This window comes from Nelusetta ayraudi, unplaced genomic scaffold, assembly GCF_046127955.1.
Source record: "Nelusetta ayraudi isolate G7.1 ecotype Tasmania unplaced genomic scaffold, CSIRO-AGI_Nayr_v1 ptg000135l, whole genome shotgun sequence".
NCBI lineage: Eukaryota > Metazoa > Chordata > Actinopteri > Tetraodontiformes > Monacanthidae > Nelusetta > Nelusetta ayraudi.
This window is the reverse complement of record NW_027466185.1, coordinates 16,278,888-16,291,752: the sequence shown is the minus strand read 5'-3', so window position 1 is coordinate 16,291,752 and position 12,865 is coordinate 16,278,888. Positions and strand designations below refer to the sequence as shown.

The 12,865-nt window shown below is 45.6% G+C and overlaps 1 protein-coding gene and 1 long non-coding RNA gene across 6 annotated transcripts in view; both read right to left on the bottom strand.

The window, feature by feature from the left end:
- Positions 1 to 508: 508 nt before the first annotated feature.
- LOC142905030 (uncharacterized) overlaps positions 509 to 12,865 on the bottom strand; it is a 97,598-nt gene continuing 85,241 nt past the window's right edge. The window contains exon 2 of the long non-coding RNA XR_012929490.1: positions 509 to 4,719. This is a non-coding gene — a long non-coding RNA (uncharacterized LOC142905030). The remainder of the gene's footprint in view (positions 4,720 to 12,865) is intronic.
- The window catches only part of rxrba (retinoid x receptor, beta a), a 33,190-nt gene continuing 20,833 nt past the window's right edge, over positions 509 to 12,865 (bottom strand). For all 5 annotated transcript variants that reach the window (XM_076051469.1, XM_076051468.1, XM_076051471.1 and 2 more), the window contains 3 exons: positions 12,071 to 12,162; positions 11,165 to 11,270; positions 509 to 10,560 (listed from right to left, as the gene is read on the bottom strand). In XM_076051469.1, the coding sequence (XP_075907584.1) occupies positions 10,413 to 10,560; positions 11,165 to 11,270; positions 12,071 to 12,162 (346 nt within the window). In that variant the 3' untranslated portion in view covers positions 509 to 10,412. The remainder of the gene's footprint in view (positions 10,561 to 11,164; positions 11,271 to 12,070; positions 12,163 to 12,865) is intronic.

The window sequence follows — 12,865 nt, the reverse complement described above, 5'->3', positions numbered from 1 at the left end:
CAGCCAATATGTTGCTGATTATTTCTAATAAAAATAAATAAATAAATGAATTAAAAAAAATCACATTTCTATTTCTACACCCCAGAATTGTGGAGATGAGATATTTGGCCTCTGGCTGCTGAGTGAATTGAGTGGGCAGCGAGGTGAGACGCCCCCGATGCAGGCAGGAAAATGCGGCTATCGCAGTGTTTCACTCTGGACAGGACAAGAGGAAGGCGCTCCCTCTAGTGGACGAAGGGTGGGACTGCAATGCCAGCGGCCACCGGAGGCCCTGGGGTCCTGCTGGACTGAAGAGCGAGCGCTAGTTTCTCTGCACCGCAGCTTCAAGCAGACGTTTATTAAACCGACACTTTACAAATGTTTTAATGCAAAATCCTATAAAAACGACAGAATTTCGCTCATTTGGATTAAACTTGAATGTCAACTTCATGCAATTTTCCACTGTCATTTGGGATTCCTTTGAAAAGAAGAAGTGATTTGTGGTGAATAAATGAGACAACATGCCACATACAGTATTAAAACCTTTATTCAGACATGATACAACAAACAGAAACAAGATTCAGAATTAATGACTGAAAAAAAAAATCGTATTTTTGTTTTCTTCTTTCAATCCTGAAGCACACAATAGTCAATGGGCTCCACGTGTATGATGGAATAAAAATACGAAAAACAGGACAGAAAATAGAAGACAAGAGAAGGAGAAAAATTAAAAAGGTGAGTTCCATTCTGATTTTACAGGCGTTTCTATCTGTTTTAATACTTGGTAAGAAAGAAAAGGTCGGAGCGAGGGGGGGGGGGGGGGGGGGGGAGAGCAGGAGACCCGACGCTGCTGTTTCAAACGGTGAATAATTCACTTCCAAGGCAAATTCGGGGCTGTTGGTTTTGTAGTCGAATCATCACCTGATCAGAGTTCACGACGTTTTGTCACCTTCCTTTAGAACCGACCGTCTTTCTCTGTTCCTCCCGACTCTAAAAAGCCATCATTTGCTTTTTCTTTGTTATGGAGAGAAATTCTTTTATAGCTGCGCAGGCTGCAAACCTTTGGGCTCCGTGTGCGTCTAGCAGGGAGAAAAATTTCACGTTTCCTTTCGCTGGACTGACACAAAACTGTAGGAGCTCAAAATAGAATCTTCCGCTTTCGCTAGAGTCGCTAGCGGAACGTAACAAATCCCAATAATTCACCCAAGTGCCGTTAATCACCACCCAAACAACTCTGTTCCTTTGCTCGAGTGTTTCGAGTTTTTTCTTTGTTTGTTTAATTTTTGCTACTTTCACTCCAGAGCACTTTGGAGGCAGATATTGCACATTTCTACTCAAAATACATCAATTTGCGTTTGGGCGAACCTTAAATTTTTATGACGCGGAAAAAATTCAAGGGAGCAAACATGGTGGAGGGGACAGAGAGGTGGTGGTGGGGGGTAGAAGTGCTCTTTTAGACTGAATGACTCCAGTGACAAGCAAAGTAGACAAGAAGAAGAAGAAGAGGAGGAGCAAACAACTGAGGAACACTGGGTTTCAGAGGACATCTCGCAGACTCTCGCTGTTGTTGGTCCTTATTGCTGGCAGTGCAGCCGCAAAAAGTGGCTCTGACGCCGAGAGAAACCCCAGGAGCGGCCTCGGAGCAACCCGGACGCAAAGAACTAGACCCATTGAACTGCGAGGAATAGGAAGAAGAAGAAGAACAAAAAGAAGAAGAAGAAGAAGACGAAGTGTGTCAGAACGAGGCCTCGTCAGAATCGATTCCTGACCCGGACTGATGCCAAGGAGACCCAGAAAAGCACCGTTGCGCAGCTTGAGCACCCTGCCCCCCCCACCGCCCCCAACTCGCTTCGAACACGGGCTGTCAATTATTCCTGTCTGGGTCCCCTCCCAAAAAAAACCCAAAAGAACCTGGGAAAGAAATTCTGCACACAATAACATCAAAATACAATGAATAGAGAAACACACAGAGGCTTGGTGGTGGTGGTGGTGTCAATGGGCCTCAGCTTAAACACAGAACCTTGGCAGTGATAGATACATGAGCGAGTGAGGGTGGTGGCACTAGCGCCCTCTTGGGTTGTAACAGGATGGACCTTCACTCCAGGTAGAAACCACGAGAGGCCTTCAAAGTCTTCGAAAGAGCAAAGTCGATCGTTTCAAGCGTAACAGACGCTGCTGCGATGTTGCTGCTACACACTCCAGAGAGGTGGTGGAGGTGGGGGTCACAGCATGCGTCACCCTACTTCCACAGTCAAAGCGAAGGACGTGGAGGAGATGAAGCGCCCACCTCACACCACAAAAAGCTTCACACCCTTTTTTTTTTTTTTTTATATCAAGAGAAAACAGTCTGAAAAAGCGCAAGTTTGTTGGGTTCCACACAAGTCTGCTGCACTGCAAAAGACCCGTCGCTCCAAAGGTCCTTACACACCGGCCTGTGGGCCAAGCGACGCACCGAGCGTGAGGCGAATATGCGTCTAAAATTCGGCAAGCGGAAAAAAGTTTGGCGAAGGAGAAACGATGGAGTCGACTACATCCTCAAGTGATGGTTGGATTAAAACAGAAAAAGAAGAGAAGTCTTTGGGTTCACCCAATATTCTTGAGAGAGGAGATGGCTGAGTTCAACAAAACCACCCAGCAGCTCAAATTTTAGCCAGTGAAATTTCAAACTCTGGCTCATGATGAATGAATGTGGACCAGGGCTGATGCAGCCAGGAGAGTTGTGATGTGACGTCATCGACATGCCAACATCACTTTGATTGGTCAGAGGTCCAGCCGTTCGCCTTCTCGCCTCCGCAAATTCGACACAAGAGTGAGAAAATAACCGTAAAATAGTCACTCTTTCACTGGGTGGAAATTGGCAGCCAGTGTGTTAGGTTGCATTGACTTCAATTCGCTCCCGGTGTGTCAGGACCTTCAGGCCGCGCGGGTCAGTGAACAACCCAGAGTTAAAACACAGGGGGGAAAAAACGCAAATGCGACGCAGCCAATCAGGATCATCGCTGATCAGGAAGTTCAACATGTTGGAGCCAGCGGGTCGTTACCCGTCTGTTCCTGTTCCGACCGCCGACTGTGAAGGGTGTTTGCCAGAACCAGTCGCACCATTTCAACCACAGCCGCGACTGTTCGATACTGGCAGAATACTGGGGACGAATACTGCAAGTCCCGCTGCAAACAGGTTCAGTCTGACTCCTCTGGGAACAGCAGGGGCGAGCCATGGGGATGAACTGATTTAAATAAAGAAAAGAAAAAACAAAACAATAACGGCTGAGCGACTGGCGAGCGCCAGCGGAAGGCTACAGAAGACTGAACCGATCCTTCTCAAGGGTCAAAGTGAAGCAGAGACTCAGGGTTGTGTGAGAGCAGCGTTTCTCAACTGGTGGGTCGTGGACCTGTTTTGATTAGCTTGTGGCTTCGTGGGCAATTTTAATTTATATACACACTACCAGTCTTTAGTTTGAACACATACTTATGATTGAATGGTTTTTCTTTCATTTTCATGATATTGACATTGCAGATTGTCAGTCAAGGCATCAAAACTATGAATGAATATGGAATATGGAATATGGATTCAACAACAAGTGTGAAATAACTATAACAAGTTTTATATTTGATGATCTACAATAGCCACCCTTATATAAAATATACAGTACATAACATATTTGGGCTTTTAACATTTTTTTTCCTTTTGCCACATTAATCCACCAATATCTTGCTCAGGTATTTGATGTCTTCAGTTTGTATCTATAGAGTAGAAAGTAGTCAAGATAAAGAAGAAACAGGTGTGTCCAAACTTTTGACTGGCAGTTTATATACATTTATAGAGAAAATGCTGGGCATTTATTTTGCAGGACACACAATTCAATCAATTTCATAATTTCTTTACTACACATGGCAGGAAGTGAACCAGCATTACTGTTTTTTGTGCAATAAATCTGTGTCGCAACTTCATGACTTCAGGTATGAAATGTGGCTCCTGAGACTCCACCAGTTGAGAAGCACTGTGTTAGCGCAGTGTTTTTCAACCTTATCTCAGCCACAACACATTTCGCATTGAAAAAAATCCCATGGCAAACCTCCAAGCAAAAATATTATTAAAAAAATTACACTTTTCAGCCAAATAATGACACTCTTGTCTCTTCATTTACTTAGTGTGACACCCAGGTCTGTGTAGATGCACACAAAGCTGATATCCTCACATTCTTTTGAAAGCAGTCACTCCGCAAGGGAATGCAACATTGTTTTTTAGACCAATTAAGTGAAATTGGATAATTTTTCACGGCCCAGTGGTTGAAAAACACTGTTGTTGGAGAATCGCGAGATTGGTGTAGCATCCTTGCTCTCAGTTTGAAAACGGCCCAAAGCGAGAGGACCTCCGGACACCAGGGGGCGACTGCAGTAAGATTCACACACTCGTGAATGTGCACAAAACGGCCCTTAACGACAACAAAAACATATCAAAAAACAAAAAACGGAAAGAAAAACCCAACATATTGAGCCACCAGCTGCTGCTCGACAGTCTGACTGCGCGGCAAAGCTTGGAGAGGCCTGGAGCTGCACTGGATGTCCTAGAGTTCACATAACGCTCGGCACCGGCCAATCACAAAGAAGAACAAAGAAAACACTGAAAAATGGTAAAGCGCACAACGCTGGTGTTTCTGAAGGGATGGATGGGGATTCAAAACGGTTTCTGCTGACAATCGATAGTAGCTGCGTTTCCATGACCCTAGAATTGTGCAAAACCTAAATATGGCAATAAAAAAAACTGGTGATGGAAACAGCTAAACTTGGAAAAACCTCTCACATATGGCTGAAAGGTTTTGACGCTCTCATGGGGTGCTTTTTCAGACGTATCCATAGAGAGGTATGTCGCCAAAGTCTCATGGAAACACTTTTTTTTTTTTGGCATTTACAGGTCACACGTCACCATTCTCGACAGCAAGAATGCTTGATATATTCTGAATCTTGCTCCAAAACGCATAATGTACCTCCATCCTCCTCACAGTGGGATCTCGCAGGACGAGACCACACCATTCAATGGAAACACCTGCAAATCGCAATTGTATTTTGTCGCTTATATTTTGCGAAAAACTGTCATGGAAACGCAGCTATTGATGCGAGTAACAGACGGACGATCATGTTGACGTACTGCAGGACCGCGAAGAGACGTCAGTACCACGACAGGCTCACAACTTGCATATTTTGACGGCCGGGTTGATTGTCGGCCGATCCCACCCCACTATCCTCCACCCCCACCCGGGATCGCACGCACTCACCAGAGGGAAGCTCCGGAAATGAAAAAAAAAAAAACAAAAAAAAAAAACAATAATAAAAAAATCCGGCAGGGGAACGTTAATGTTGAGGAGTCGATTCCAGAGAAAATTCTGTTAGAATTTTGTTTTTCTTCACAATATCACAAGAGTAAAATGACAAGGTCCTTAGAACCTTGGTGGCCACACACACACACACACACACACACACACACACGCTAAAATGAAGCCTTTTCACTTGGGTCACTGAAGCACCTCAAGTCACTAAAGCGCCAAAGACGATACAGTACAAGAAGTGCGATTTGACTGCTTCCTTCGCCAAAGTTGAAAATAAATAACCACCAAACTCCTGGAGATTGGTGGCGATGCCCTGGTGGAGGGGGAATGGGTGGGGGGGCGGGGGGGGGGGGGGGTAGCGCTGTAGTCAAGATGGCACCAACCGAGACCAAGACCTTCTGGAGAATAGTAGAGAGTATCGAGATCGAGACCAGACCAAGACTTTTGGGGTTGGAGACCAAGACCAGACCAAGAACAGCAACAAAACAAGAAAAAAAAAATGACCAGTATCTTTTATAAATTCAAGTTAAATTATAAATGGACCAGCAACATCTCTTTTCAGAAAGATGTCTTTGAATCATTTTCTTAAACATTTTGCTGCTTTGTCACTCTGGGTGTCACCAACAGAGCATAAAACGGCAGCCGCTGGATTATTTTCTGTTATTACCGTGTTATTACAGTGTTGGCTGAGTCTCCACTGGTCTGGATCAAAAACCCCCAGTCCGTCCAATCCCAGACCAAGTAAAAATCTAAAGTACTACTACTACAACATGAGGGGCGGGAGTACTTTAGTTGTACTTTGTTGAGTTGGTCGTTGGTGAGCGACAAGGGAAAACAAACTATGAATAAGGAAGGAAGGTAGGAAGGTAGGAAGGAAGGAAGGAAGGAAGGAAGGAAGGAAGGAAACAAAAGAACTGAAACCACATTCAACACTTGCGGTTAAAGAGGCGCCTGTCACACAGGTCGTCTTCACATCGGCCTACCGCTCCACATCACATGGGAGGCGGAGGGGCCGAGCAAAGATCCTCTCTGAGAAGACGAAGAAGAACTATTTGGACTGCCTTTTTTGCTTGGGGGAGAACGGGGGGGTGGCAGGAAGCGGCAGGAAGCGGCAGGAAGCGCGATTCTCGTTGAGGACGCGACTCGAATTAGAACCGCATCCGTCAGCACCGGGTCAAAATTCTGTCGGCGATGAAAAATTTGGAGTTGGAAAGATTCTAGAGAAGCTATGGAGAGAGAGAGACAGAGAGAGAGAGAGAGAGAGAGACAGAGAGAGAGAGAGAGAGAGACGCCTGTTGTTTTTACCGAGGAGTGGGCGGTCGGCGGGCGCAGACGGCGCTCCGTCCCAGCGCTTTGCATACTGCGGTTGCATCGACAGAAGGTGTGCGAGTCAAGTTCAACCGGATGAGACTGCGTTGGTTTATTGTATAGCACCTGGTGGAGGTCAAGCTGCACCTCGTTCCCTGTAGAATCACACTGTACGATGTATTATGCCACTACACTTCTGTTTCCTAAGTCTAAAGAAGCACTCGTTGAAACAACGTCGTCGTCGCCGCCGCCGGAGCGGAACGGCGGGAATTTTTCCTTCCGCCCGCCGACGTTTCATAGCTTCCCCTGCGTCTCGCGCCGCGTCGGCTCGACTTCAAAATTCAATCACAGTAAAAATGTCAAGTGCTCATGTCGAGCTGCAGAGCGGAACGGCGGCGCTGAGCCGCGCCCGGGGGCCTCGATCTTTCCAGATTTGGAGAGATGTGGTCGTGGGGTCACATTCTTTCTTTGAGCGAAGAGCGGGAGCGGGAGCGGGGGGGTGGAGGTGGGGCGGGGGGGTGGGGTGGGGGAGGAGCTTTGTTCCTGTTCCTGCTGCTTCCACTATTTACAACAACTGTACAAAAGTGCTGAGCGCTGGGTCGACGCGACACCAACGCACCGGGTGGGTGAGGAGCACGACGCAGGAGGCGGATCGGCGTCGTGTCGACGACACACTGTGACCTTATTGCATACAGTGATGTCACAACACAGAGGGCTTCGGTGGGGCTCTAGAGCAGTTGATAGGCCGAATATTGATAGCGGCTGACCAGTAGGGGGCGAAGGGGTGCTAAAAAATGTTTTAAAAATCTCTTAAGTTTTGCTTTTTGGTGTTGCAAACGACTGCTTTTGGCACCTCGGCTGACGAAGGGGGCGACGGGCGCAGCAGCATCTTCTAAACTCGGCGATTCCTCACGAACCACTGGAGCATCTTATTCAAGGGCACTTGAGTATCTGCAGAGGAGGGGCCAAACTTAGAGACCCGGTGATTCAATTCCACGGAGAACCACCCAAAGACCAGTAAACTCATTTCTTTAGTGGCCAAATGGTGCCAAAGACTTTGTGGGTGAGGAGAATTCTTCTATTTAACAAGTAACAGACGAGAGTTGGCTAAGATGTTCGGACAAACCCACAAAGCAGGCTCTATTTTTTTTTGTTTTTTCGTCAACCTTTGGCAAAGGTTGTTTGTGAATGGTGCACATTTCTCTGTCAAATCACGACCTCATAAAAATGATGCAATCAAGAAAACAAAACAAAAAAAAAGAAAAGAAGAGATAATCAAATTAACCCTACGTAAAGTACCTTTAGGGTCATCTTAGGTATCTGAGAACAAATGGTCATTTCTGGAAAACAGCAACAATTACACAGTTACAACTCTTAAAAGTGCATAAATGACCACCGGCGAAAAAAAAAAAAAAAAAACAGGGGCAAGTTTGGAGGAGAGGGACGATGAGGAGACGAGCTGTCGTGATTTTGCTCCGCGTGAGCCTTGGAGCCGTTCCGCAATGCCGACAACTGCCCAACAACTGTCGCGCAAAAAGGGCAAAATCAAGACTAGGACAAAAAAGAAAAAAAAAAAAAGGAAAAAAAAATTCAAGTCATTCTTTTTGTCATACAAAGCCCACTGTGCGCGTCAGGGTGGGAGGGACAAAGCTTGCCTGTTTCAACAAAAGTGCTCCCACCCCTCCCTCCTTTCCCCGGATTTTCAACGCCGAGGGAAAAAAGCTCTCATTTCATGAGTACAGTACTTCAAAAATAGAAACCTAAACAAGTTTCAGCATGAATATTCAAAAAAAAAAAGAAAAAAAAAAAGAAAAAAAAAAGCATAACGTATGTCAATGTCTCACGAGACTGGGGTGAATTCACGAGGAGGTGAGACGCCTCCTGACCAGTAAAGAACAAAGTGAAGTGAAGCCTGTTTGACAGCTGATTGAAACGTGACGCACCTGATCTCAAGTCAGAACCACACGTGGAGAACAGCGAACCCCTTAGGCTGCGTTCAGACTGCAGGCAAATCTGATTCAAATCATATTCCTTCTCAAATCCAGTTTCTAGGGCTGACCGTCCACACTGTTTTTTTTTTTGTTTTTTTTTAGCAAGTGTCCAAATGGGATGTGGCTCTGTTCAGACATTGCGGACAGTCAAAGCCCATCGCCTTGTTTGGAGCCGTTCACACTGAGACGCATCTGTCCAAACGCCATTTGAAACTGGCTCCCGGAGGTGGTTTCAATCCCTTTCGCAAGAATGGGATTCCATGTGACTTGTGAGAGTTCAGACTACAAAAGAGCCACCAGGCTTCAATCTGAATGGGCTACACATCGCATTTTGGCTGGCAGTCTGAACGCGGCTAAAGACGTGGACAAGATACGCAGAGGTGCGGCTGAGTAAGTAACCCGACATGGGGGGGGGGGGGGCTGTCAGTGATGCTGGGGGAGATGAATGGAGGGGGGAATCCACGGTGAGATGAAAATAAATGAAAAAACCCAAAGTTGGATTTAAGACATAGATTGTACAGATAAGAACGGGATTCATCCCTTAAGTCAAAACCTGTTGGTGGAAAACCGGAAATGGATGTGTGTGGGGGGGGGGGAGCGGGGGGGGGATGAGCGCGAGCGAGCGTGGGTGTGTATCTCTTAGATATGTTGTGTGTCAGGTACGGAGTCAAGATCTGCACGTGTGGGAACAATTAACCAGTGACAGGGAACAGATCAAGGTTGCAAAGCATACGTCTGTGTGTGTGTGTGTGTGTGTGTGTGTGTGTTTGTGTGTGTGTGCGTGTGTGTGTGCGCATTAGGGGTGGGAATCGCTAGGTACCTGACAATTCAATTCGATGCCAATTGAGAGGGCGACCATTCAATTAATCGCGATTAATCGAGGAATATATTTGTGTATACATATATGTGTATATACACGTGTATATTTCCCCCTCACTGTGTGACTAATAAACTCAATGCTTTCTAACTATCCATCCATACTGAACAGACCAATTTACTTAACTTACTTTCTATGATCTTTTATTCACAATAAAAATGTAACTGTCAACTGGAAAGTAATCTCTTCAAGTATCCAGAGTATGGATGACGTATCTTGGCTGGAGTGCAGCAACAGCCTGCAGAACCCAGCGTTCTTGACGACCGAGTACGACGCAGATTCTCGGCAATGAGAGTCCCAGTGGACTTTGTAATTGGCCATTTTGCGACTGTATTGGCAGCTTTGTTCTGGTGTCGGGGGGAGGTGGGGGGGACGGTTGCCTGGTTTGGAGCAACTGGAGGATTTTCTGTCTTCTCCTCCAAATCCGGGTGCCACGTGGCTCCTCATGTTCGTTGTGTCGCCACAACATTTGTGTGTAGCGTGACCACAACTTAGAAACAGTGTGACTTGTGTTGAGTTTCTTCCCCCCCCCCTAAATAAATACGTATGCTGCCATACGCTGGCTTCAAATCTGCAAGGAGCCACTCCAATTGGTTCTTCAGTCGTCTTTGACGCTGTGTGTGTTGCTGTCTCGTCTCACGTGAGACACTCGGTTGCAGTCACACACGAGTTCCGACCTTATTAAAAAAACATTTTTTTATGTCATAATCTAAGAATACATTTTTTTCCCCACCCCTAGCGTGTATATGTGTGTGTGTGTGTGTTTGTTTGCTTGTATGTAAGTATACAGCCGGTACTTTGGCACCAGCAGGTGCTGCAGTTAAGTGAGGCTCAACAACAGAGTAGGAGGAGCCAGTGGAGCGGCTGGAGGCCGGCCGCCTCTTGATGATCCTCGTGTGCTTCCTGACCAGAGTTGCCCTCTCGTCGGCCCCTCTAGGTGAGCTGGTGAGGAGCTTCAAGCATCTCCATCAGGAAGGTGTCGATGGGCGTGTCGCCGATCAGTTTGAAGAAGAACAGGTGCTCCAGGCACTTCAGGCCGATGGAGCGCAGTGCTGGAAGCCGGAGGAGGAGCTTTGCGAACCTGAGCAGTGGGCAAACGGCGTTTTACTCGATTTGATTGGATTTTAGACGATCAGTGTCGACTGAGGAGGCTCAACACGCTGGCAATAACTAATTATAAATATTTACAAAATAAGGTTTTGTGAAGGTCACAATTTCATCTAACAATATATTGTGTTTGTTAAGCCTAAAGAAATAGCTTATTTTTTTTATTTAATTTGCACCTTCTTTTGAGGGAAAAAGGCAGACAAACTATTTTACGCATCTTGAATCTCTTGAACAAGCCAAAGCAGCGCAGTCTAAAGCTTCAGCAAGTAGCGCCTGTTTGAATTCAGCAGGTTGCAACACGGAAAGGTCAAGTTGGAAACTTCCAATAGAATAACTCATCGCCTTTATATGGCACTGCTTTGCAACTCAGAAGACGCACAGCCTTTCAACAGCGTCTTATATCAAGTCAGCCTAAAAACAGAGTTGCACCTTTTGTATCTTTACACATGTATTGTTTCTTAATATTTATTTAAACAATTCAAAGCACCGCATTTTCTAAATACGAAAAAAGTCAACAATCATGAATTCATTTAGGAACTCCCTATGTTGCACTAGTAATTGTGTGTTTTGCAGCCTACCTGCCCTGCTGATCAGGATATTTCTGTTTGCAGTAGGACTCTAGGGAAGCGTACACCCTCTCCCTCAGTAGCTCCACCTCACTGGGGTTGGACAGTCCCTTGGCATCTGCCCACAGACGCAAAACAAATGCATTCAAATACATCCACGTATTCATTTCAAGGTTTCCAGGACGCAAAAAGGAAGGACTGAGCGGTTGCTCGATGCAATGCATTGGAAGGCAAGAAATAATGTTGGCTGAGCGGATGACTTAAAGGTCCAGTGTGTAATATCTGGCTTGATTTATCATTTTTATATTGGTAAAAGCTTAATGCACTGCCTATAAATACATTGATACAAGTGTATAATCTCAGTACAATAAAAGTAATTTGGTTTTGCTACTCTTAGAAAGGTTCTCATATAGGAATAAACATATAGCAAGGGTGTTGCTCTCTGTTAAGTGGAATCCTGCATCACCAAATTTCTAAGGAAGCCTGGTGAGGACAATCCAACCCGACGGACAATGCGTTTGGTATTTAGGGTGAGTGCTCACACCTTGAAATAAACCAACGAAGAAGAAGGTGGACATTGCATCCAGGCCACCGTAGTTCACTGGCAAGCTCAGGTGGGTGCAGGAGAGTGAAAGACGCTGCACTCTAAAATGTAACCACTTGATGTCGCTGTTTCTTCTTCAAAATCTCCAAATATTTCACACCTTTAAAAATCAATTGTAGCCAAGAACAGCTTTAAGATGAAGAAAATGTAAATGTAAAAAAAAAATCCTTGATTGAACCAATTCAGTGGTTTTGCCCTTTAGGCCCACATCAGCAGACACAGCCACTGGTTGAGCATTAATGGAAACAAATGTGTTTGTGACCATGGTTCTACAATGTCTGCTTTCATTTCAATGTGATGGAGGGGAAGTGTACCTGGGTTGAAAAGAATGATGGCTCGCAGGCAGCCCAGCTCAGTTTTGTCCATTTGCATGTCTCTCATCTTGCTTACGAGCTCTGTCAAAACCCTGCCGAGAGAAGAGGAGCGAAGACAAGAGAACATTTCCAGGTTGAGATGCAAGTTGGAAAGAGAAAATGCCAAACAAGAGCGTGGCAAAGGAAGAGAGACGGCGATAAGAGAAAGTCAGAAGCGGAATAAAGGCATTAGAACAACATGGAGACCTGCATAAACACACTGTCTATCAATGATCTATTGTTCTCTATGTTATGACTTGATGCAGTCAAACTGAATAGCACCGTGGCTGAGCTGCCAGTTCTGCAGAGGAGCTGTTGAAACTAGACTTAAGGAATCATTTTTTCTAACCATCTTTTTTCAAACTTATTTTTTTCTTTTTTAGTTCTGTCAGACGTGCTGAAAGTGAAAAGGTGAGAATCCTGGAAAAACAAGAACTCAACAGGCTCAATTCAACTCGGCTGTGAGACTTTTTGCCCGAGGTAAATAAACTACACAAAAAGCAATGCAGACTGCGAGGCTCTAAAGCCTTCCCACTGATTCGGTTGCCAACAATTTACACCACGGTCGCCAACACCCACCAGCCATACACACTGGTACGAAGGGACAAGTTGTTTACATAATGCCGGCATGCGTCTGGACCATCACTGATCTTTGCAGTGTATTCAACACACTGGACAAGACAAGTGTCTTGCAAAACAAGACCGGACTGCACCGGGTTGATCACTTTAATGGAGAGCACTTCAAGGTCATGCGCG